The 26464-nt window shown below is 40.9% G+C and overlaps 2 protein-coding genes across 6 annotated transcripts in view; one reads left to right on the forward strand and one right to left on the reverse strand.

Moving 5' to 3' along the window:
• Window positions 1-2393: 2393 nt before the first annotated feature.
• Window positions 2394-14920, reverse strand: KLHL31 (kelch like family member 31). Its single transcript, XM_075145237.1, has 3 exons — window positions 14395-14920; window positions 5378-6581; window positions 2394-3526 (listed from the first exon to the last, which is right to left on the reverse strand). Exons 2-3 carry the CDS (start codon window positions 6547-6549, stop codon window positions 2794-2796), a joined length of 1905 nt encoding a protein of 634 aa, XP_075001338.1. The 5' UTR covers window positions 6550-6581; window positions 14395-14920; the 3' UTR covers window positions 2394-2793.
• An 89-nt stretch (window positions 14921-15009) lies between these two features.
• Window positions 15010-26464, forward strand: part of LOC142080200 (elongin-A-like) — a 28907-nt gene continuing 17452 nt past the window's right edge. For 2 of the 5 annotated variants that reach the window (XM_075145240.1, XM_075145239.1), the window contains exons 1-4: window positions 15010-15136; window positions 22503-22559; window positions 24456-24568; window positions 25667-26306. In XM_075145240.1, the coding sequence (XP_075001341.1) occupies window positions 15059-15136; window positions 22503-22559; window positions 24456-24568; window positions 25667-26306 (888 nt within the window). In that variant the 5' untranslated portion in view covers window positions 15010-15058. The remainder of the gene's footprint in view (window positions 15137-22502; window positions 22560-24455; window positions 24569-25666; window positions 26307-26464) is intronic. The other 3 variants (XR_012672899.1, XM_075145238.1, XM_075145241.1) reach the window with 3 other exon arrangements.

Raw genomic sequence — 26464 nt, forward strand, 5'->3', positions numbered from 1 at the left:
AGAGAGTAGTTTCATTGCACTTAGCCCATCATTGACAAATACCTTTCTACTCAAAAACAGAAGATGGTTGTTGATGTATAGGAAGTATTGGCTCACATAGAGGAAAGTGTGCAGCAACGTCTGACTACTCATAGCATTTTGGAACTCAATTCCCAAAGGGGAAAAGAGACACTTGCATATGACAGAATTTCATCCAATGTCTGTCTGAGGCCAAAATGATTGCTTCTTCAATTCCTAAATGCCATCTTATGGGTACCTTAGAAACACTAAATAACTGGAGTATGTATACAGCTATAATTGGATATGTGTATGTGTGTCTTCACTGGACTGGTGGTGGCTAATCAACTTCATCTAATAGTATTAAAATTTTACAGAAAAAATTATTGGAGCAGATGGATTTTTCAAAAAGCTTTTTAAATACTTTCATATGGAACACATGGTCATGACTTTGGGAAAAGAGAAATTTTGCTCTCACCCACAAGAATGCTTTTGGTGATTGGAAGAACAGCATTTTCATGTTTAAAACAAAGTAATCTTACTCCGTTACACAATTCCGTGTTTTGTTCTGTGACTGTTGATTTGAATTATTATTCATTTAAATTAAACAGGAAAAACCATAACTGTATGCTAATTAAATTAATCAAACCTATATGAAGCACTACTTTGACCAAAAGTCATTGCAACACAGTATATTCTAATAACACGCAGCACTCAAAAATGGAATTTGGGATTTAAAATTGTGCAGTCAGGATGCAGACATGAACTCTAAGTTAGAATTGGAAAACAGGACCGAGTACCATGGAGTTTAATTCCAACTGACAGAGGGAATTACTTCATCTCTAACACTGTGTCACGCTCATGCTGATGCTCAATATGTAGCTGCAACAAAGCTACAAAGAGCAGACGTAAGTCCTGAAAATGCTTGCCTCAACAATACCTGCACTTACAGACAATTTTATAGCGTTCCCCTTTTGCAAATGAGATAAAAATCTGGATGCCTTGTAAACATTGCTAATAGCATGCCTTCTCATTGGCACCGGAGCCTGGAGGTGTCAATGATAATCTGAGGAAACTGGATGTGACGCCTCTAAGAATTGGTTAAGGTGAGTGAACTTCTACCCTTTTGGTTATATTAAATCATTTTAGTTCCATATATTGCTTCTTTCCTTCCTCAACAGAAGGGTGTAGACATTTTGTGCTGACAGCAGTCCTTTGGTATCAAATTCTCAGGGTTGCACATCCCTTTGGCCAAAGGAATAGGATTAAGTTTCAATGCTTAATTCCCCCACTGCATGCTGAAATTAGGAAGAAAAGTTCTTGGAAGGTAATCTAAGTTGAGCAAAGACTTCACTCTACTCACTAGGAAAACTTCACAGACTTCAACAGGCACAGCATTAGTCTAGCCTTTGGAAAAACGTGAATAAAAGCTCCATAAAAAGGGCTGGAATGAAGGCTTCAAAAGGAGATACATAACGGTATGCCCAGGAAAAGGTTACTTTGGGTGATGTTGTGCCTAAACCTGGTAAGAAAGGTGTTAAGGTATCTCTGTGGTACTATTAAGGAAAGTCTCTTCAATTTCATCCAGTTTCCTCGTGATTCACCATTTTCCACACATGTACCCTACTCTTAAACGTAGATCCCGCAGTCTTTATTCCGCCTTCGTTCCTGACTCAACTGGGAATTTGTCAGAATAATGCTGAGTAAGAGGGACGCTCTGGGCATCTCCACTCTTAGACACCATTAGCCCTTGGTGCCTCCTGGCATGAACTCAGCTTCCAGATTTTGGACCTGCTGCGGCAGCTCCTAGCTCCTTGCATTGGTGAGGACCTTCTTGAACAAGAAGATAACCTGGACGTACATTCCTACACAGATGGGAAGAGTAGGAACAGGAGGAGACATACTGACTGGCCTTCATGCCTTCCACCTGGAGTGACAGGAGAGTCTCCCTGCCGTGAAGAGCAGGTTGGGGTGGTGGTCTGCTTCTTGGTGGACACGTGGAGGTCAGGAGACAAACCTGGCACCCAAGGCAGCCCTTGGGGCTCGCCCATAATGCTTAGAGGAGCTAAGGTATTTTGTGGATTCAGGTCTTGAAACCCATGTCACAGCATTAGATACAAGAATGAAAGGGTTCGTGGCAGAAGATAGGGATTTCTTTTGAACTTCTGAAGGAGAAAATGTTTTGAGAAATTTTCTGTGAATACCACTGCCCCAAAAGGAAAGTATGCACATGCTATATGCTATATTTTTTGGGTTTGGGTTTTTTCCCTTCTGTTTGTCAAAATAGAAAATGCTTAGAAAAGAACAAAACTGATCAATTTTAGGATGCCATAGCACATTTCTGATGTATGTTGAGATTTATTACTAGCAATATTTGACTTTCATTTTGGGTTCTGAAAGCATTTAAACCTCAGTATTAAAAAAGCCTCACAACAATCTTCTGAAGCAAGTTTATCTCTATTTTACAGGTAAGGAAACCGAGGCACCCACGAAACCAAAGAAAATAAATGATTTGCCACAGATAGTACAGTAAGTCAGTGGCAAAGTCAGGAAGAGAATGAAATTCTGCAGTTATGCAGTTAGCTCTCTCTTCCTGCTAAGAAAATTCATCTTATCCCTAATATGCTGTTTCATACCACCTGTATTAAAGATCGTGAAAACTGGCCAATTTGCACTGTTAAAACTGTTGCAAAGCCAATGATTTCTTTTCCATATAAGCACAAAAATGCTACTTAAAGGGTTAATTATACTGCGGTGCTGGTAAACATTTTTACTTATTGCTGGTTAGACCCGTATTTAAATACTGACTGGGACAGAAGAGACTGAGCTGGCCCTGGACTCCCTTGTCTTGGTGTTGGGCATGGATATCGTGCAACAGGATACGCCCACAGTGGCCTCAGGCAGCTCATCTTCCTCTGTCCATTCATTGAGATCCGGGTTATAGCACTGAATGCACTTCTTATATTTTTTCTCTATTTCATTCCAGCCACCCACTAAGTAAATTTTCCCGTTAAGGGTGGAGGCGCCAGCCGTACTAACTCCGGTTTGAAGCGGCGCCACGTAACTCCATTGCCCCGTGTAAGGACTGTAACACTCCACGGGGAGAACGTCGACCCTTTCGGCTCGCCCCCCCAGCTGAGACCCACCCATGACGTAGACCCTCTCCAGAAGGGACACTGCGCAGTGCCATCCCCTTGGGGTGCTGAGGCTGGACTTATCCTGCCAGCTATCTTTGCTGGGGTCGTACATGCACACCGAGCGAGAGTAAGCGTTGTTAATGTAACCTCCTGTGACCAGGATCCGACCATCCACCACTGCACTGGCGTGGCAGCACCGGGGCACCTCCAGGGCTGCCTTCATCTGCCACTGATTAGTTGCGGGCACATAGCATTCAACCGAGGAGAGGCACCCCTCAGAGTTGCGACCACCCACTGCAAAAAGGAGGCCGTTGAACACGTTCAGGCTGAAGTGGGTGCGCCGCTGATTCATGTTTGCCAGGTGAATCCAGGTGTTGAAACGAGGATCGTATCTGAAAGCATTAAAAAAAGAGGGTAACTGTCTCACCTACTGCTCTGCTAAATTCTACAGTCCTGTCTCTGTCCCACTACTGCTGCAGCTGCGGAGTTGCTAAAACTTTACTTATTTATTTAGCCCGTCAGAAGTCAGTGGAATGCAACTGGTATTCCTGGTTAAATTTCCAAATACATTTAGTTTTTGACTGGAGAAAAAATGTGTTTGTATCATCCAAACCTGGCATTATTTCAATAAAGTAAATCTGGCTCTTTTCTGTAATTTGATTTTGTATAATAACCTCATTAGAACATTGGAAAGAGATACTTTCAACACACAATAGAAATTTTAGAAGTTTTTTTGCAATTTACACCTACAGCAAAGATGTCAAAATTTACTCAAAGAGTTTCAAAAAATGTTAGGTGGTGATTTATATTTCCATCTTTTTAGTACTTTCTAAATGGTAAGTATTCTTTTCCTGCCACTCACATGGAGTAAGGATTATGTGGAACGAACATCTTTGCTTCCTAACACCATACCTATCTGAAATAACATTCTCTGTTCTTGACATTTAAATGAGAAATTTTGAAATAGGAAATAGCAAATTATGACTCCTGAAGGAGTTGAGTGAGGTACACTAGTAGGCCCATACATTTTTCCTGTTGCATACTGTGGTGACCACAGAATCACATGAGAAAAAGACTACGGGAAAGTAAATAAGAATTGTTAGCTGTCATACTGCATTGTCATCTGCAGCTCTGAAAGCAGGCCCACAGACGTACTGATGTGACTTGACATGCTCGAGGTCAATGGCAGAACAGGGAGCAGAACCCATTCAGCTGTGGACCACGAGGATTCCCCCACCTCCTCCCCACCACCAAGGTGTGCACCAAGTACACAGCTCCTTGTGAGAATGTGAGGCACAGCTTAAAAGCAGAAGGTCAGGAGAGCAACAGCATAACCTCCTTTACGTGAGATATTTTTCTGACAAAGTAGATTACACAATAAAAATGATCTAGAGAAGGTCCCTTATTCATTAACTTTGCATGTTGGTTGATGTCTTCAAGAGAAGTTATCTGAATGTTCCTTCTGGGACCAGGAAAGGAAGCATCAGTAGGACTGTGGCTGTGTATTGCCATTGCATGTCCATAGTCTTTTAGTAGGTAAAAAGCTGAGCTGTCTCACCTCCAACCTTTGCTTCAAGCTATTTAAAAACCAGTATCACCCATCTGACTACTGCATGTTAGCCTTCTGACCTCGCTATCACCAGGGCAGTCCTTGGATGACTATAGATAGGAACCGTACTATTTCAGAAGTGAGGTATTATTTGGAGTACATTGTGGAAGAGAAATATAGCCTTCAAGAGATGGTGATGTTGATTCTAAACTCTTGTAAATAAAAAAGCTGAAGGGTATGAAATGCAGTATAAAAGCTATTGAAAATATGGTGGATGGTGCATAGAAAGTCAAGATTATAATACCTAAAAGATGTTTTTCAGAACTTCCTGTGAGGGCATCAGAAGCTCTTGAAATTTAAAAAGTCTCACCTTGTCTGATTTTAATGGTACCTTAAAAAATCCCAGAACTTCCTATTTATGTTCGTATGTATTTCCTCCACTTGGAGTAAGTTTTCTCGGTTTTCCTCACTTCTCATTGTGCATGTGTAACCACGGTGAAGTTTTTGCATAACTTCAGATGCATACTTCTGTTCATTCAAACTTTAATATAGAAGAGCATCCATACCTCCCCCACCCTGTTCCCTTTCTATTTATCTGAGCGGTTCACGCTGCACGTCACAAACCAGCTTGGTCTATCTACCTGCACTGTGTGGAATCAATCTCTCCATCCCTTTTAAATAAATAACCAGTTACCTGCAGAAATTGCTGACTGCATGCTTGGCTTGGTTCCTGGCATCATTCTGGTCTTCTCCACCGGCCACATAGAGAAATCCATCCATCACCGTCACACACTGATTAAAACTTTTAGCAGGCATTTCACTCAGCTTCTTCCATCCGTTTTCAGGATCTCTGTATAAGATGTCTCTGCTAAGAGACTTTTCTGTTAGAGCAGGGCGTCCCCCAACAGTAACTAAGACTCGGAAACCTCCACGGATCCTCGTTCTTCTGGACTGCAGTGTATTCTGGTGGTAAGGAAGCAAATGATAGTTCATGGCATCCACGAGGAGCTTATGGCAGTCTGCATCTTGCATCATTCTCGGCACAGTTTGAACATAATTGACAAGGTCTTGGGCTGAGATGGTACCAAAACGGATGTTACCTAAGAGATCGGCAGCAAACTTTACTCTTTTTTGGTCAAATTCCAGCCATTTTATTGCAATCTGGAATGCAACAATTTCAGAAGGCAACTGCAAGTCGTCATCTGCAAGAAGTTCATTGATCTGATCAAAAGTAAGTTTTAAGAACTGATCCGTTTCTGAAAATTCAATGAAGTTGTCTCTAATAAATTTGTGCGCTGCCTCCTTGGTTGTTTTTAGTCCGTATGTTTCTGCAATATTGGCAACGTACATACAATTCTCAACACTGATTTCTTGGACTAAAAAATCACAGCACATCTTTACAAGGGTGTGAATCTGTAGATAAATTGCTGTGGAAATGATACTACCTATTGTATAAAGTGAGAGAGTAAGTTTTCCAGTGTAAGCATAGGTGATAACAGTAGCTAGACCCAATGGGGATACGTCATTGAGGTCTACTCTTTGAGTGGATGGATCTTTCTTTAAGATGTTGTGAAAGTAGTCACTGCTTGAAGCCATCACTACCTTATGAACACTGAAGGATTTGGTTTTGGTACTGATAGTCAAGTCACAAAGAAAATTTTCTTGCCTCATTCTGCTTAGACCTTCCAAGAGATTTGGGCTATATGAGGGGTCGGAAACTTCAGATGAGATGCAGCTGAAACCATTTCCTCCATCCAAGAGTCCATTCAAGCCATTTAGTTTACTGAGGGGGCCATCTTCCACAATGATAGTCATTTCATTGATATCTGCTTTGTTCTTCTTCACATTCTTCTTCTTAGGGGCCATGACTGCAATGAAATATTACAGCCAAGAGCTTGCTAAAAATAAAATCAAAACATTTAGAGCTACACTGCAGTTGTGAAATGTAATAGCGGAGTGAATATACAACAAATCTAACCTTTGTCAATACACATAAATGCCACAAGAACGAAACAGACAGGATAATCTGTCTTCCTAAGAACTATCATACTGTCCTAGATTGTAGTGCGGCTTAATAACAATGGATACTCAAACCTAAACACCTAAAAATAATTTCTTTTTTTAATAGCAAGGTCATAAAAATAACATTCCCCTATTGTCACCACATCCAAAGAGTTAAATTCTCTTCCTAAATATTAAATGAGTTTGCCAGAGTGTAAAATTTTGTAAATATGCATTTAAATCACCCAGGCTCTAGATAGGAATTCATAGTCTGAAGCATAGGAAAGATACGGGCCCCCAGCTTTGTTCATCCTTACTCCAGGGCTAGTACAGACTTACAGGCTTAGGAGTGAGAGAAATTCTTCAAAAAAAAAAGCAACATAAGACATAAAGACAAAGTGAATTTTAGTATGATGTCATGTTGATTTTAAATTTAGTATCTGCTCCAAATTGTTTCCAGGTTTTTGTAAGTTTTGATTTTCTAGACTGATGATATTCTACTTAGCATGTCAGATTCACAAATACATTCTACTCATAGCACACTTTGCTTGCTTTTCAATATCAGTAATTTGAAATTTATAATCCTAAATGTAGGATTTTGTCTCATTTTTATTTGAGAAAAATGTCATGCAAACACTACCAGGACGTATTATTTTAAACAAGTTCTTTATGTGTGAAGGTTAATAATTACTCCCATAGAGTTATGTTAGAACAGATATTTGAATTAGACTTATCAACTCTAGGCAAGTTCCAGCTCCTGCTGAAATGAAAAGCCAAGTTTTTGTCCAATGCAATGTGAGATGGCCCCTAAGTAATTTTCAAAAATTCAATAATTTGAAATTTATTGTTTCAAATAAATATATGTATATGCAACTACACCTTGAAGGAAAACACTGATCTTCAATAACACAGTTAAAACAGAATTGCTGAGATCAGCATTCAAATATATTAAAATATATCATTTATCTTCAATATATCCATTGATTTTAAAACAATTTACACCAGCTAATTTTCTCTGTGATCCTTGCATTCGTTCATGAAGAAATTCTATCTAACGATAAAACAAATGACTGGATTATTTTAGGAAACTTTATAAAAAACTCTAGTAATATTGCAATCTAAAATCTCAGCACATGAGTTTTTCCTTAAGCACACAGCACGTAACACAACAGTAATTTAATTTTAGAAAGGAATGGTTGCTGCCTGTGAGCACCAGGATTTTTTTTGCTGCTGCTGCAAGGTTACGACCACGCGCAGAGCAGGCGAGGGAGAAGGCCATGTGTGCCGAAAGTGTCAGTGTCAGCCCGCGCTGACGTGAGCTGCGATCCCCGAAATGTCGGTGTGCCAGTGCGGGGGTCAGCTGCTGCCTGGCTCCCCCCGCTCCGGCTGCATTCCAGGAGCTGCATCTGTTGAGACCTATCAGAGTCACCTCCCAGAATAGCAACCTCCCAGCAGCTTGCCATTTTAAGACAGGTTCAATCAAAGGTATAGCTGGTGTTTTAGTGTACTTTGGTTGTTTAACACAACTGTTTTGCAAAAAAACTATGCTATCCCAAGTGTCATGTATATTTGTTGACACCGAATAAAAGCAAAATGAAACTTTTGGATGTTTTTGTATGTTACCCACATCGTTATAGGTTTGCATATTAATAGCCACAACTTTATAGCTGGCAAGGGCATATTCTTCTGGTAGTCATATTTGTGGTTCTAAATATTTTGAGAGACCCGTAACTTAAAAATTTTAATACATGCAGCACTTAATGTTTGTTGTCTCACTGCGTCATTGCAGAGACATTTAAATCCATGCCATTTTAAGCTCTCTGTTCAAAAATGTCCACTCTCCAATGTTTTTTTGTGAAAAATACTTTTCCATCATCAGAAATGTCACCAGCTAGTTTAGTGTATAAGCACATAAGTGACAGGACATGCAAAACCAGTGAAACAAATCAAACGATCCTATAATAAATCCAAGTTACTGAACTTTGAAAACCCTGGATGATTTGGTTTTCTATAGCCGTTCGCGATTACCCAATTTATTTTACCTTAAGAACAACTCATGCCAAAGGACACTCGGGGTCCCAAAACAATGCATTCAAAGAAACAACCTTCCCCCCTCCTTTAAAATGTTACTTCTAACCATTATCAAAGTGAGGAGTTAAAAACCCCTTACCCTCCTCAGAAAAATGGTGTCCCAGAGCTGTCCAAGAAGCTGTCAGTGAAAATGCCTCTTCCTTGGAAAAATGAGAAGACAAAAAGAGCGGAGAAGTGGCAAAAAAGAGAGAGAAAGATCAGAGGCCACTTGGTAAGTCCAAGCTTGTGGTTTCCAGTGTGACGCTTTGCTGTCACAGCCAGCAAAAGAGACCGGAGCCTGCGCTCGGGTGCTCTTTCAGATGACCCCTCCTCTCCGTGCCTCGCTCCCTGCCTCTGCCCAGCCACCGGAGCTCAGCTTCCCCGGGCTGCCTGGCCTCTGGGAACCGGGTTGACAAGCCCGGATCCTGCAAATCCACTGGTACAGGGAAGGAAAGGGAGGGGAAGGTGAAGAAGGTAGGTAGATCCACAGAAGGTAGTAATTGTCCCAGGTAAGTGCAGGGTGGACCACTGAGTTCCCCACCTCAAAGAAGCTGGGTGCCTGCGCAAAAGCCAGTATGCCTGGGGAGGGGGACAGGTTTAGATTGGACATAAGGAAGATATTTTTTACAATGAGGGTGGTGAGACACTAGAATAGGTTGCCCAGAGAAGCTGTGGATGCCCCATCCCTGGAAGTGTTCAAGGTCAGGATGGATGGGGCTTTGAGCAACCTGACCTAGTGAAAGATGTCCCATGGCAAGGGGGTTGGACTGGATGATCTCTGAAGGTCCCTTCCAACCCAAACCATTCTGTGATTATATAATTCTATGATCTAAAATAACCAGCAGGAAATGCCAAGGAAAAGCTGGCACTTTAGTTCCACTTTCTTAGGATTTTGGTGCTTAACTCTGGGCAGAGGAAAGGAGACCAGCTGATGGGGATTCACAGCCATGTCCTATTTCTTGGAGTTAGGTTGCTGCTTCCATAAAGATTTGCCTCGACTTTCAAGGATACTGGGTCATATCGCCTGATATATTTGCAGAGACCTGTGAACTTTGATATTCTGTCTCGCAAGAAGATATCCTAACTTGAGGGTTACACCATACACTGGAATAGTTTACCTCCACCTCCTGCCAGACAACCTCGGGAATAATATAAAGCCAAACCTCCATATCCCAGGAGAATTTCATCCCATGGGAGATATAAAAGAGGTGTGAGTGACTGCATGGGAAGGGAAGGATATTGGGGGACGTGGAAGTCAGAGAAAGGGAAGATTTTCTCTTGGCTGTACTTTGTGTAATGCTTCATCTGGTAGATTTATTCGATTTGTTCCAGGCTCGGATGGGCTTTTACAACTACTGCTGCAAAATAACACTTGTCATTTTGAACAAAAGGGCATCACTATGCTAGTGGAGTTACAAAAAGTTACAAGATAAAAATGAAAAAACAAAATAGGGAATGAGAGGCGATCAAACGTGTGAAATCAGAGTGAAGGAGAAGGATGTAAAGCCAAGCCCTTCCAACAGCCACAAGGTAACCAGCTTTCCTTACGAAGAAGAGGCCCACAGCTGTGAAAACTTAAGCACAAAGCCTTATTTTAAGACGTTTTAGGAACTTCTCCTCACTATACTATGTATTTTTTTTCTCACGTGTAGAGTGCCTCAAATATACAACTCAGTATAACGTCAATTTAACATGTAGGACGACATCTATCATCATTTTAACACATCTCAATATTTTAATTTACCAGTTCAATCTAATTATAAAATTCCTTACATGGACAATTATCCTTAACTTTTTTTCAAGCTCTGCCTTAACAGGATCAGTTGGAATGATTTTTACACAAAGAATATATTCCCCACTGTGCTTCATGAGTTTTAAGAATTTGTAAAAACTAGTTTTCCTAGATAGAACAAGCATATTTCTAAAACAAGACTCCCAAACATATACATACTAGTGAACCTGAGTTACTCAGTGTTCCCTTTTCTAACAGCTCATGCCAAGACTTTTATCAATTTTTATAATTTTAAGATGTCCTAAAAAGCCAACATTTTTCAGAGAAAGAATATCTTTTTTTTCTTTTGTTATTTCTCTGTTAGGGTTTTGTTTTTTTTTTTATAAAGGGGACACTTCTTCTCCAGAATGAATACACTGTCATGATCTTAGAAAATAAAAGATTATTCTAATTTTCATACTATATCTTTAAAGTCTACTAGCACACTGTAAAATAAATTTAAGTCTTATTCAGTCTCTACAAACGTGTTTCCAACATCCTTATATGATTCAGTGTTGAAAAAACCCACACAAACAACAATGGGGAAATATCCCCACTGAAAATACAAAACCAATTTCTAATTTCCAGAAAATGCTGAACATGCTTTGAGCTGTGCAGTATAGAGATAACCATCTTGTGGGGCACGCCTCAACATCTCAATGTACTAATGCTGACGCAGTCAAACATATCCCATAGGTGTGAAACTTCGGTTGTATATTAGGGCAAAAACCACCAAACCTTTAGTTACTTGGTCTTCAAGATCAGAGGACAACTGATAGCGTATTTGGCTATTATATGGCATGCAAGCTGGTCTTGGAACTAGTCATTCTCATTTTCCATTAATTTGCACAAAACAAAGTCTTTTAAAAAATAAACAGTACCAGGATTAGCTGCAAATCATGATATATTTTTTTAAAATCAAACTTTGATTTAATATGTTTTTTAATTTTCAGATATTCTTAACATTGTTTCTTTTATATCTTTAAAATAACCTGTTGTCTTTCCAATTCTTTCCTTTCCAATGGCATAGAAATTAATTACTATAAAATATTTTTATATTGATTGAAGTCCTTGCAATCAAGTTATTAATTATCTTCTCAGTTAAAAGAGAGGGTAGTACATTTTTTGGCAATATCTTAAGCCTGTCAAGTTGTATCCTTTTATGTATGAGTGAATCTTGGGAAAAAAATATTTAATTTGTTTCATAATCAACTGGTCTATGTGAGTGACTAAGGGCAATACTATTAATCCATGCAGCAGTAGCCCGTCATGTAGTAATGTTTTAACATTTTTAAGGGAAAAAAGCACAAACATTTCAAGAGATTTGTTCTTAGCCCAATAAACAAGAATAATTGTTATTATTTGCTCCACATGCATGAGCCAGAATCAGCAATAGGCAAAGTTCTTGTATCAGCAAAGACAGGCCTTAAGGCAATTGTAACCATCTTTTCTAATCCATGCACAACATTACTGCAGTCTTGCTGGAAACTGTAAAGCCTTTTCTTTGAAGTCAGCATACTTTGATTTGTTGGTGGAATGCAAGCATCACAGCCATGGCCACATGGAGATCTACCTTGGTCAATTAAAGATGTTAACAAAACTCAGGCTCAGCTTCAGATCATGACTGCTTTGTTTGCTCTGAGTCATTTGTGTATACTCAGCCAAATACCCAAAGCCTACACCAGCACCCCCAAAGCCTACATTTAGTTCACTATGATAAATAGTTACGAAAAATATCTTTAAATGCATTAATCTGAATGTATTGAGTAATCACACCAATAATGCCTTTCGGAAGGCTGAAGCTCCTTATGCAGGTTGGAAATACTGTGAAAGCAGATTGAATTTCAGTGAGAGCTGCAGTCTTTTCAATAAAAAGATGGAAAAGAAACGGGTTTTCTTTTTAAGCTGCTGAATAAACATACAAATTACTACTGTTTAGGATCAAATACACAGGCCTTGATTTCACAGAAGGTGGCTTTGAGGAACTGTGTTCAGCAAGACACCCAACCCCAGATGGGTCTCTCGGACCTCCCCCTCGAGGCAGACCTCCCCCGGTACTCAATCACTTGCTCCCAGTTCATTGCCTTATTTTGCGCACCCAACCCTCCCGCATCGATCCCCCCCCGAAACTCTCGCCTAGCTCTTCTCCTTAGCTCATACAAAGCCTATTTCTCTTTCTGTTTTCACTCTTTCCTCGGAAACTCACCGAGCACTAGCAGTAGGGCTTGGAGAGAACCTTAGGGATGAGATGAGAGCTGGCAAGCCTTGGAGCAGAGCTGATGGCACAACACAGCTCTCCAGCTTGTAGTGACAGAGCAATTATTGGAGCTGTATTTTTGTGTGTGGCGACTCCACTTCTTCCTAACAGGAGTCCCGCATCGAAGCCAAACAAACAAATCCTTGTAACAATCAGCATTGGCCACCAGTTTTAAAGGACGAAGTAAACTTGGAATTCTTTCCTCTGCCAGTAATGACAGGCGATATGAGAAATGCTGCAGTTAGATCTGGGCTAGAAATGTTTTTCTTGTCTAGGAAAGTTTTTGAGATTTTAAATGTTTTCTTCTTCTTCACTGGCATGAAATCATGGTCTTTCAGAATAATTGGGCAGAAGTGCAGCAAGATTTTCCTCATCCCAGAAATCCCAGTAACTTGATAATTAAGGTTTTCAAACAATCTATGGGAAAACAAGCTTCAATCGCATAATCCATATGACAATCTGAGCCTCAACTTCCCTACTCAAAGATGGCTTTAACCATAATGCTGGTGTGGGCTGAATCTCTTCCAAGACTACTGCTGCATAAATGCCACTTTGTATAAGTAATTTCATACTATTAGGGCCAGAAAAATAAAGAAAGAGTAACTAGTTGCGGATGGCCAATTTTAAAGCAGGGTTGATGAAGTCTCTACACACTGTGAAGATGAGTTAATTATTTCTGTAAAATAAAAAGATGAGCATGGGAACTGGAAAGCCAGTCTGCCAACAGGAACCTGTATTTGTTTTTTCCATATCCAACCCACGCTGTATTGCTCTACTGTATTGCCCTACCAGCTATTTCGGTTTCTCTACTGATAAATTTGCTGTGCCTAACTGTAATAAGATCTATTTTGCAAGAGTAGTAACATGGACGTGCAAATACTACACTTTTGCCTACTTAAAATTCCCCTGTAATTCAGACTGGATACACTCTTTTTAACACTTGCCCCAAACACTGCTTTAAAGAGTGAAAGGTGTTCTATATATCTGTTTTAATTATATCTACATTAACTTCCAAGGAAATACTGCAAACCCATAGAATTTTTTAGGAGGGACTCATTCAGCTTGGAGTCTGTCAAGCAGATGCTCAGCCCCAGCAAGCTCCATGGCAGAGATCCTGTTTCAGCTATGCAGTTCATGCAGCACCAAAGATGGATTCCCTGTCCTACGATTTTTGTGACCTTAGGTAAACCACATGAGCCATGCTGAAAGTTGCAGTTCCCAAAAGTGCTCTGTTCCCCTCAAAAAAAAATGCATTAGCCATCAGGGTGTACATAAGGCAGGACAGAAAGGAAAGGAAGCCCTCTTCAGCCTGAGTGCTGCCTTCACCTGCAGGTTAGGACTGCAGCGGGGTGCCTGCAGGCACCAGTCACGTCTTCATGGGCTTGGCCTCGCTACCCCTACGCGTCCTGTTGTGCTTAACGGCCGCATGGCAGCCTTACAGCCACGCACAGACAACAGAAATGCCAGAGACCTTATAATTACCTGCAGGTAACTGAACAAGTTTGCATGAGCAAGTGCAAATGGCGCTGATGCCACCTACCACCTGGTGCACCCCAGGGGCAGGTCTCTCCCGGCTTCTCCTGAGGCTGGCAGGCTGCGCTGGCGGACCTACCTGGCTGCTCTTGCAGGGTAAGAGTGCATGCCATGGTGTTTCTTGGGGCGGGCTGCTGTTCCCTCCAACTCACCTCCACCGGCTTACTTCAATTATAGCTGTGCTTGTTCAGTACCACACTGCATATTTAAATAAAGTCAAAAGAGGCAGAAGAAAGAAGAGCATGTAGTCTTTATTATTGCAGATAGTTCGGGAGCAAACAACCAGGTCAGCCGCAGCTATCAGCAAACAGCCCGGCAGGGAAGCGCCACTGTGGGTCAGGCCCTGTTGGCTGCGCCTGCCTTCGGGGGGCAGAGCTCAGGCCCGGGCCTGGGACACGGCTGCCTGCACCGCCTGTCAGCAGGGCCCCGGCGCCGTTCAAGCCCTGGCCATCGACCCCCTCCCATGAACCCCCGGGGAAAGCTCAGACGTAGGCGTGGGCGGCTCGGAGGGCCCGGTGGCGAGGGGCAGAAAGACCGGGGTGGAGCGGACGAAATGGTGGACACCGCTGGCCCCCGGCGGGGCCGGGGAGAGCCGCCGCCACCGGCCCGCGTTCCTAAGGCAGGGCCGAGCCGGGCCCAGCCGCCGCGCCGCCTATAGCGTGGCGGGCTCTGCTACAAGAGGGGCGAGCGGGGGCTGAGCGGCCCGCACGGGGCAGGGCGGGACGGGCAGCCGGGCCGCTGCCATGGCCGAGGGGCGGAGCGCCGCGCGGCGGGTGCTGGAGCTGAAGGAGCGGCTGGGCTGCGCCCAGGAACCCGCGGAGGTAGCCGCCTGCGGCCGCGCTGCTGTGCCAGAGGGCGGAGGGGGGTTCCACCCAGAGGCGTCGGGAGGCTGCCCCGATCTCTTAACGTGTACTATATATGTTTACGTGTATACATGTAACGCCGCAGCGGTGCGAATGGCGTTGGGTGTGGCGGTGCCGCTGGCGGGCGAAGCGCCGTGGTGGGGCCGGCTGCGGCCGGAGGCCCTCGCCCCGCTGAGGAGATCCGGGGCCGCGCTGCCAGCTCCCGCCGGCCCCCGCTCGGCGTTGGCTGCCGGCCCTGCAGGGGGAGGGGTGTTCGAGCTGTGGGCAGCCAGCTGGGGCGCCGAGGGGGAACCTGCGTGTGGGGCTTCGGCCCTGGGTCTCCATTTTGTTTCCCTCCGTTGTCAGGAGTAGGAGGGGTTGAAGGAGGGCTACGTAGCGGTCAGGTCACGCGTGGTTATTTCCCGGGTGGGTAAGGGCTAAAGCTTTCTGTGGGTGGCCAAGTGCAGTCGGGTGAGGAGGAGAAGGGCAGCCAAAACTAGGTGTCATATTGTTACATCTAACAGGTAGCGCTGGTTGTGCGAAGTCTTGTCAGCGTGGCCAGGTGGTCAAAACACAGCAGCTGGGGTGCTAATTTCTGCGTTCATAAGAGCTTTTCTCGACGAAATAGGTGTTTCTGCTTTGTTTTAACGGTGTGCAGCAAGAGGAGTGGGAGCTGTCACACCCTGCGTTGTTATTCCTGGTGCAAGAAGAACAAAGCTGCTCTTATCTCTGAAAGAAATTAAACAACCTCTGTAGGATAGCGGGGCTGCTCAGTAGCTGCAAGGACTAGATAAGGAATACTTGAAGCAAGCAAACATCGGTGGGGAGATGGATCAGAGCAGCCTACGGAAGTTGCGCTTGACACTCTTGAGGGACTGAGAGGCAGACGGGGAGATAAGCACAGACTCCAGGGCAGGGGGGGGAAGGAGACACCCTCCGTTCTCTGAGCAGCAGCCTGGGCTCTGAAGGAAATGGAAGCAAAGCAGTATGCACCAAACTGGCCTCGGTGTTTTACAAAGTAATAAATCACATTTGACTGAAAAAAATGTATTCAAAAGGGTGGGGTATTTTTTTGAGAGTTGAATTTTGAAGGTTTGAAAGTACAGAACAGATTTGCCATGATAGATTTCTAAGACATTAAAACTTCCTACAAGTTTGTGGAAGTATTTGGAGGCAGAAGGCGGCAGTAAAATTTAATCTGCATTGTATTTGGTAGTTAATGAACATGAAAAGCTTAGTTATTAATCATATCTACTGTGTGTTTTCAGAATGTGTGTGTGTGTGTATGCATATATAGGAAATGCTAATTTTCTTAGCTAATAATGGTTTATCTTCCTGAATGCCAGTGCTGTAGGCTATATCTGTCCAAAATGCAAATATCTGCGCAGGTGCTTCTTCAGATGTTTTAATTTGCAGTTCAATGAACGTAAAATTTCTTCTTGTGCTACAGAAATTATCAGATATTATAGTCTTCGAATTTTTTAATACTTGGTGTTGATAAGCTATTCTGAGCAAGAGATTGAAAGGGAAAAGAAAGAAACAATTCTAGAGGTAATTAATTTTTAAGTGATCCCAAAACAGTAAGTTTCAAAACACATTCAACTCAAGTGAAAAACGTGAATAGCCATGGCAGGTTGGGTTCTGTTAAGGGAGGAGATGCACAGTTTTTATGTGGCATGACTGCAAGCAGGTGCTGCATAAAATGAGACTAATGGTGGTGCTGTAGCACTTCTGCTGTCCTTGGTAAAACTCTGTCTAGTGAAATAGAAATATTTATGGATAAGAGGGACTAAGGAGTGGTAGAGGAAGTGAGAAACTGATAGCTGTAAACTGGCAGTCATGAAATTCGCTGCTAATAAAAGGTAAATCTAGTAATAGAAAATATGTGGTTATATTTAAAAGCAAAGAGGAAAGTTTTAGGTGTGCGTGGAAAGAATAATAAATCAATATTACAGATATGTATGTAGGTACATGTTGGTGTTGTCAAATATTTCTGTTCCATGAGAATAATATTTGTCTTGGTACTTTTTAATAATTGCTAAATACTTTCTGATCTGATAGTAACCAGGGAAGATGCAGAACACCGATTGTTCATATCAAAAGCTTTGTAATGTGCAAAGTTTGATAGCTACCCCGGTGAGTTTTCAGAGAATTGACCAAAGAATGAACAGAACTAATGATTTAGGTATTGAATGATGCTCAAGGTACTAGGGAAGTTCAGCAGGACAGGAAAAAAAAATACTGTGCTATTGTTTATACAGGTAAATATGGTTTATACAGGTCTTCATCGACATTGATCATGAAGGAATGTGTTGACTGGCTGCATGGTGTTGCATGTAAGATGTAATTGGTGTAGAATTAAAGGATGTTGCCATGATCCATGCCACTCCATGAGACTTTATGTAGATACGTACTGCCAAATTTATCTCAAATTATATTCAGCTGATGCTAGCTGTCATAAATATATGCAAGTCTCTTAGGGCATTTGCTTTGCTTCTGTATGGTGCTGATTACAGTAGCAATGCTATGGACCTGATGCAATACGTAAAATGGATTTCGATTGCACTCATCAAAAATAAGTGCCAAACCTCATCAGAAAACAATGTTGATTTGTGGTTTTGTTTGTGGGTTTGTGGTGGCTTTTTTTGGGGTGGGAGGTGATTATGCATCTGTTCTTGACATGATGCTACTCAAATCTTTCTTAATTTAGAAGACAGCAAACATTGTAGGGAAATACTACAAATACTGAAGTAATTTGTGAGAGGGAGACTCTTCTAGAAACCAACTTTAGTCATGTGTTAGGCTACATTCATTTGAGCAACATGCATTTTAACATGGCTCAGTGGAAAGTCACAGCTAGGAGCTGGCAATATAGGTCACTCGGAATAGGAGACTGTATTTTGGAAAGCATTGACTCAGAAAATGATTCGGAGCTCTGATGTATTACCGGTTGAGCATGAAATTGCAGTACAATGCAGTGGCTTATGGAATAAATGCTATCTTTGGGTAGCTTAGCAGGGTTATATTATTACTGCTATATAGTATTAGAGGGACAATATCAGGAATATTTAAAAACAGTCTGGGGACTGTTTTAAAAACAACGCTGCCAAGCTGGAGGGATAGTAAGACAGCTCGAGAATGGCTATAGCTCTGGCTAGCATAACTTACTGAAACTGAAGAACCAAGGTAAAGTGTGTGATTAGTGTTTAGGCTTCTGTGTTGTATAAGATGTTTGGAAGAAGATTCCTTTATTTAGCAGAAAAAGATCATGAGATTCAGTAGCTGAAAGCAAAACTAGACAATTTTTTTAGGGAAGCTTTTTTATTTTACTGAGGGCATAGGAATGACTCGCTTGGGAGTGCACTGGGTTTTTCTGACATGTTGTCTTCGAAGTCCTGGTACTCTTTCAAATGAGCTGTCTAGCTCAGCCAGAAGTTATGGACTTGATGTGGATTTACCACTTGGTGAAATTTCACATGCTGTGTTGTAGAAGAGAACAGGCTAAATAATCATAAGGATCCCTTTGAGAGAGAGAGATGCAGCTAGTGAGCAACGAAGTGGGGGGGAGGAGAGAAAGCAAGAAGGCGTTATTGTGGTGAAGTGTTGCGTCGGTCCCTTGACCACAGATGGCCTGGGGACCCATTAATGTGTCCCATCCTTCCTGAGGGTCCAGGCTCAGCTAGGAAAAGTGAGGTGACTTTAAAACACTCATAAAAGGGAGGCCAGAGCAGCACTGGTGCAGTGGGAAGGGACCAAACTCAGTGCACCTGGGGTCTGTTGTTATCATCACTCTGCTTTCAGTTTTGACTTTGGAAAATTTTGTTTGCTCACATGCTTCTTACCTATTGCTCATTACCTTTGCCCTCTGCTTTCCTAATGCCTGCCTGCTTTCCCTCCTCCCCTTCATTTTAGCTCACTCTTGCTCCTGTTGTCACCTTTGCTTTTGTCTCACACTAATATGTGTGTGCCAGCTCTCAGTTTGTCCATAAGGCTCTGCTTCTGTTGTCTGTTTACATTGCACGAAGACCTGTGTCTTGGGCTTGCTTGGAGTGCCATTTATTGGAAAAACAACAATCCTAAAGGCTTTAACTCATCTTCTAGAAATCAGGATGTATTTAGGAATTGCATAGAACAGTTCAGGAATCATATATAGAAATAACTTTTATGTTCTTTATAGTTTTTTTTATAAAGTTTACATCTCTTTTAAAGTCAATAGAGTTTTTCCATGAGGGTGTAGTTGATAGTGGTATACAAGGTAAAATAGTCTGAAAACCAGTAGAGGGTTACATATGTATTGTGTGTATATGGAAGGACTTGGGGAAAAATTACTGGGTACAGTCCAGGGAGAAAAGAAGAGCCAGCTGGGCTACAAATGCTATGGTAAAAGGTATGGTTAGAGCAAGGCACCTCAACAGTCAATCTTCATTTTGTTTTTGAAGGCCTGCTCTGAACAGACTTCAGATAAATGACTGTTTCTTTTTGCCTTATTTTATGTAATAAATGTAATAGTCCGCCATATAAATATAATGACACCAAAGGTCGTGTTTCTAACAAGCTTTTAAGTTTCAGTGACTATGTCTTATGTTTCACAATATAGCTTTCTGTGGCCTTCAGCAAAGTCTGATAGGTAATGGAGCTTGGTATTTGTGCTTTAAAAAGCAAACAGCCCCTCCTAGTCTTTAATAGAGAAATCAAAACTCTCCAGCAAATAGGATAAATAGAAAGTTTCTCTGCTGTTACTGATGTTTGCCACAAATTACATTTGCTTGTTTCCTCATTGTCTCTGTAAGTAAGTTTGGTTTTAAATGCCGAGGGCTCGGAGATGGGTGATTCCTACCGGCAGGCTGGATGCTGCCATTTACATTGCCCAGTTACAGTACAAGGCAAATGGAGCTCTCTCTCCCCTGGTAGTCCGGTACGTGCATAGCTGCTGATCTCACCGCAGCTTAAGTGGTTCCCTGCTTTCGAGAGATCAGGATTGTTTCTCCTAAAAGAATTGTCAGAGTGTTTGATCAATGCTTTCTATTTTCTTTTTAATGAAACCCTCTTATCTGTCTTAATTTGCCAAATGTGATACACGTTTCAAGAAAGCAAAATGAACAGTGTGGTCTTTGGTTTAGAAAACTTTGGAAGTTTTGTCTTTCATTAAAATGTGTTGACTGTTTTCAGACATGCTTGTCATCTAGGTACTTTTGTAATTTAGCCTGTTGTTTTGAAGTTGTATGAATAGTAATTGCCTGCTTCCTGAATCTGTTCTTCTGAAATGAACTGAGCTTTATGAATTAATTTGGTGCAAAACCCATCAAGAGGAAACGCTCAAAACCCCCATTCACCTTGCAGCTTGATGAAAACATCTTTTAGTTTTCTTCTGTGTATAGGATTGTCTTTGGGCTGTAGGATTTATTCCCGGGGGTTTGCACTGCTTGAGTATCTAGTCATCCTATATAGCACAATATATCTCCTCAGCAATGGGTTATGTCTTTTTGATTGAAAAATAAATTGAATGAATGGGGATATATTTTTAATTAAATAAGAAAATTAACTAACCTGACACTGATAACATAGTTTCTAATGATTTTGATTTAATATTATGAGCAATTATTTGTTTTACTTAAGCATCTTTGCAACACACTTCCTGATGGGGATTATTTAGAAAAAGTCTTCAGCTCACAAAATATGTAGTCTACACCTGTGAATTGTCTGGAAAAAAGTTAAAGGTTAAGCTTGTATTGTCCTTAAAAGGAAGAGTAGTTCTCTTGAGATGCAAAATTGTTTTTAACTTCATTGCCTATATCGTTGACTCAACTTGCTGGCTCAGGGAGTATCTTATCCTTAATTAGGAGATAAGCAGAACTTCACATGGCTTTCATACTGGTTCCAAAATTTTGGTCAGGAAGCTTTTTTGTAGGTATCCTGCCATTTTGTAGTTAGCTGAACTTTTTGGGAGTAAGTTGATTTGTTACCTCTGGTCCTAGGTGTATGTCTTGCTGTTACAGCTTTTCTCATGTTTTCCCAGGCTGTGAAACATTTCTCCGGTACTTCTCTGGGTCTCAGAAACACTATTGCAGGGTGGATGATTCACAGGAAGAACTGCATGCCAGGCATGTAGATAGAGCCCACTGTACACAGTGAAATTCGGTGTCAAGTGTGGGATTCCACTACTAATGCATTATAGGAACAATGAAACTTGGAACAATAGTAGAGAAAAATATCCCCCCAGTGCTATTTGTAAATTGTTTCTTCAAGTTTGCTACTCACTTATTTTAGTACCTCTTCTACCTCCTGCAACACCATTTCAGAAGCAATATCTAATATGATAAATAACAGTTCATCAGTTATTTAAGTTATCATAGCTGTTGTTGTAGTTAAAATGTTTCTAGGTAGTCTGTTTTGCATTCCTGCAGGTTCCTGCCATTGCATTTAGAAATGGCAATGATCTGAAAAACTTCATTAGTATTCCAGGCTTTGTGAAAGCCTTAAGAAATTACGTTAGTTCAGTTCCACATTAATTTTGTCATCTACATAACATAGCTTCATGGAAGTTTGTGAAAGATAAGGTAAATTGCTTGTGTATGGTCAACTACAAGACTCTGGGGTGCTGTATACCCATTGCCAAAGAAATTGTATTATATTGCCAAAGAAATTTATACTCTGCTTATAAATGGAACTTTTGTGTTGTTAAAACACTTCTCATAGGAAGATGAGCCATTTTGTATTTGAAAAATTCTTTCCTGCTTTGATGGAAATGTTGAGTTTTGTTAACAGGTGTACACTTCATCAGTGCAAAACAAAACAGCTGTTCTAGCTTGAGCTCGTTTGTTAATGTACAAATTGCAGTTAAGTTTTCAAAACCTTAGTTTTTGCAAAGTGGGCTCTCACCAGCTCTATTCCTTTCTTGGCCCAGGCTGATGGAGTAGTGCTGCTGACTGGGAGACCTGCTAGGGGACTTGCTGCTTTTTGCTGGTTCTGCATAATGCAGCTTTTCTATCGGTTCTGTGACAAATGAGGGTCACTGCTACATGAGGAGTGTGGGCATATATATGTAGCCTGTACTACTGTATTATTGATCTTTAATGTAACCTCTGTAGTGGTAAATTCACACCTATTGGATTTTCTGATATTACTGAAATTGGGGGGTTGGCAGAACTGTACTGGTTCACAGCACAGACTTCAGACACAGCCCTGATGTGCAGTAAAGGAGTGCTCACGTTTTCCTGGAGTTACTGGATATTCCTCTTAACACTATTGAGTATTTTTGGATTAAACATGTGAATAGGGATGAGAAAAACAGAATGGAACTTACGAATGTTTGTTTAAAAAAAGAAAATCTAATGTTTCCTTCCAGATTGTAAAAACACTTAAGGTACTACAGGATTTGGATATATCACTGGATATTCTATTGGTAAGTGACTAATAAAACATTAAACTCCTCCATAGTGAATTACTGTGTAAATGTCAGGGGTCTGCAATCATAGTAGCAGTGAACATTGTTGCATTTTGTGATTTTGACTCTTCATCATGATTTGTTTAGAGCTCTGTACAAGGAACCATGGAGCCTTTTCCAAAAGCCAGCTGGAAGCTGGGCATATGACTTGACAAATGCAGTATTATGCCAACAGTGATAGTAGTGAGCAGGAATCTGAGCATATACAGAACACTTTGCTGCTCTGGGTTGGTTTCTTCTCACTGTAAAATTGCTTTCAAGTCAGTGCTTAAGACAAAGCAAATATGGGTGGACCATTCCTTAGGTTAGTTGTCTAAATCTTCTGTCTTTTATTAGCAGCTCAAGGTTAGTTTCTTGCACTTAAAGAGCAGGCATCCCAAGTTATAAAGTAAGGATACTTGTGACTTGTATCCTTACTCAAGCTGCATCCTATCAAATTTTATGTAAGAAAGTCTCACACTGGTCTATGAAGCTTCTAGTTATTATGAGCAATGTGTCTGTATTTTGGGAAGAAGAAAAATGTGGGGTTTTGTGAGAGAGCTCTTTGAAGAGTAAGAGAAAAGTATGGTAATTAAGGTATTTGGCTGGCCTATTCAGGCAAAAAGGCATTTGCCTGCCTAAACACAGGTAGACTTCTACTGGAATACAGCAATATTTATGTATTTTTATTGGAAAACAAAATAATCTCATATTGCAATTAGTTGTTTAAAATGACAAAGGGCTTCTGCAGACAGCTAATGTTCCCAGCAGACTTGCATGTTTTATAATGTGACAGACTTTGATGGAAGCCGTCAAGTCAAATAGAAGAAAGAGATGTCTTACAACTGAGGATTCCACATATTTTCAACGCATTTGAAGAACATAAATAGCTTTAGGAAATAATCCCACCAAATTTCTTGCATCTATTTGCAATACACTGACCTACCAAACCGGCATTGCTACAATCGTATAGAAGCTAAATCTCCTTAAAGTGAAATTAAAGAAGCCCTTTCTAAGGTGTGAGACAATTATGTGGGAATAGCACGTGTGTAGCTGTTGCTCAGGCTTCACGGAATTATCATTTCAGTAGTTAGCAAGAGCATGAACAGGTTGCTGCTAACCTAGTGAATTCCAGGTTTTGTATACATCTTAAAAGTGAGAGTTTGTGAATCAGAGATACTTAATGATAATACAGGATTAAAAAAAATCACCTATGACGCATACACTCAAAGTCTGCAAGATAGTTGTGCTTAAACAACATAAAACTCACTAGAGCAAGATTTGAAGGCACAACAATAATGTGAAAATAATTGTACTGGGGGAAAACAGAAGATGACAGGTTTTAAATGTTAAAGGTTTTTTTTTCCTTTTTTCCCTGTGGCTGAAACTGAGACTGAGTCATATGAGCTGAGTCATATGAACTCTGCTCCTCTGACTCCCCTACCCCATACTAATCCTGGTTGAGATGCATTTTAGATTACAATACATCCATCATATGTGCTCTCTAACATGCTGAAATGTACCTGCATAAGCCTAAAGGGAATGTGAATTGGTTAATTCACTAGGGCAGTATGCATTTTGTGGGCATAAGCATTTGAGCCTAGTGAAATACCTGAAATACACTTAATGGAGAAAAATTGCTTCTCTTAGTTTTATGAATTAAAACTGTATTTTGTTCCCCATATTTGGTTATAAATATTTACCTTTTCTTCATTTGTTTGCAGTATAAAGACTGCATTTATTATTTCTTTAGCTGCCATAAGAATTCTCTGACTACTAGACTAATACTGTTTGTGTAGTAGTTTTAGAGAAGGCTTTATTTGGGATGATAGTTGTGACTTACTCTGCCCATCTTTCTTACACTGTCTTCAACAGGAAACTGGCATAGGCAAAACAGTTAACAGTTTTAGGAAACATGCCACTGCTGGGAATGTAGCTAAAACCCTGGTAAAACAATGGAAAAAACTTATTCCTCCAGAAAATAAAAGGTAGGTGTGAACTAACTTTTTTCCTAGAAGTTAATTATACTGTGGTGTAACTTTGTAAAATACAGCTTGGAAAACTTAGGGAAGTGTTTGGAGTGATAAATATGCATTAGAACAAATGCTTAAATTGAATGGAAGAAATGAATCCGTCTTTTATAAAATATCTGAAAACAAATCAGAGCAACAAGTATTGGTCAGTTAGCCAGCCAGCACTCAGACTTCAACTGTCCTTTTTTTGACTGGCACAAGTTCTTAGGTCCCAGCTGATGCAAGCAGGACTAAGCCAGTGATGAGCACCGCTCTGCATTTCTTCAGGGAAGTGGGAAGCTTGCTCTTTCTTCCCAGAGTGGTGGTGAAATAAGGCAGCTCTGCAGTGATTAGGTTGTATAGAGGGCTTTCCTATAATGTTCTTGTGGACTGAGAGAGGCTTCCAATATTGGAGGAGTCACACTAAAGAGATGTGATTTCTTCTCAGAATGAAGCAGCCACCACTGCCATGGCCAGGCTGACTGTGCTTAGATGTTTTGCAGACCTCCGAAAATTTTGGGCAGTTGAGCTGAGAAAGCCAAAGGTTTAGATTGACTAAACAGTGCATTTTAAATCTGAAGTTGTTCAAACAACAGGAAAGTGAAATACCAGAACCCATGATAAGCAAAGCATAAAGGCTGACCTGTTGTAATCTGTATCATCTACAGAGCATGTCATAAATTCTCTTTCTCCTAGTTATTTCAAGTGCCATGTCTGTGTCATAAAACGTGCAGGGAAACTTGTGTAAAAAGTGGTATCCAACATGTTATAAGCAAATAGTACTGCATCAGGCATGTTTTCGTACTGATGGTTATGTCCCTACTCCCCACTTGTCTTGCTGTCAATTCTTGTTGCAGTATTTAGTGGTGTTGGACCCAAGAGCTGCTTCTCTGGGGTTCTGTACTGATAATGGAAGAATAAGAGCACAGCAGAGCACAGTTCTGGATTTTGTAAAATTATGACACATGGCGTGATTTAATGCTTTTGATTTACTAATGTAGGTAAAAAGATTCAAGAACTCAGCATCAGATGTAGCATGGAATGTGATTTTTTTTTTTTTTTTTTATGTTGCAGTGGAAGAAAACAAAGTACTGAAAAAGAAAAAGATAAGACAAAATCTTCCATTTCCAAGGAGATTAAGCCTTCAGAGAAGTCCAAAGCATCTGTGCTGGCCTCCAGAAGTTCCAATAGCGCTCCTATTTCTAAAAAGTTGAATAAGCAGTGTACTTGTAGTGAAAAGACCCACCAAAGCAGAGATTCTGAGTCTCAAAAAGAATGTGATAATAAAGAATGTAGCAGCAGTAGTTCTAAGCATGCTTCTCAGGGTACCACTCCTCAAGCTAAAGAAAGTGACTTCAAAGAGACAATCTCCACAGACAGCAAGAAAGTTTCAGAAAAGCAGTGTTCCTCTGTAGCCAATAAAGACTTATCACTCCTGAAGAAAAAGCCTAGTAAGGATGGTTCCAAACAGAGAAATACTAAGCATGTGAAGAAAGCAAAACAGAAATTTGTCACAAAAAGCAAAGCCAAATTACCTAGTGATGAGGAATTTGAGCCCCCTACTATGTCTTTTGAATCTTATCTTAATTATGATCAGGTTACCAAAAAAAGAAAGAGGAAGGCTTGTCCTACTTCAAAATTTTCTCATGCAAAAGAGGGAGAGGAAGAATTAAAAAAATGTGAGGATGATCAATCAGAAACTCCCAATAAAAAGGTAAACCACTTCATGGTTGAGATAATAAACTGCAGACGAATAAGTGCTTTGCTCTCTTATTTTCAGTGAAATTCAGCTGGGGCAAAAAAAAGACTGTTTATTGCATACTGGCAGTTTACAATCAACTTGTCTTGTATTTTTAGGATGATTTCCAATAT

Source organism: Calonectris borealis, chromosome 3 (assembly GCF_964195595.1).
Source record: "Calonectris borealis chromosome 3, bCalBor7.hap1.2, whole genome shotgun sequence".
In the NCBI taxonomy this organism is placed as follows: Eukaryota; Metazoa; Chordata; class Aves; order Procellariiformes; family Procellariidae; genus Calonectris; species Calonectris borealis.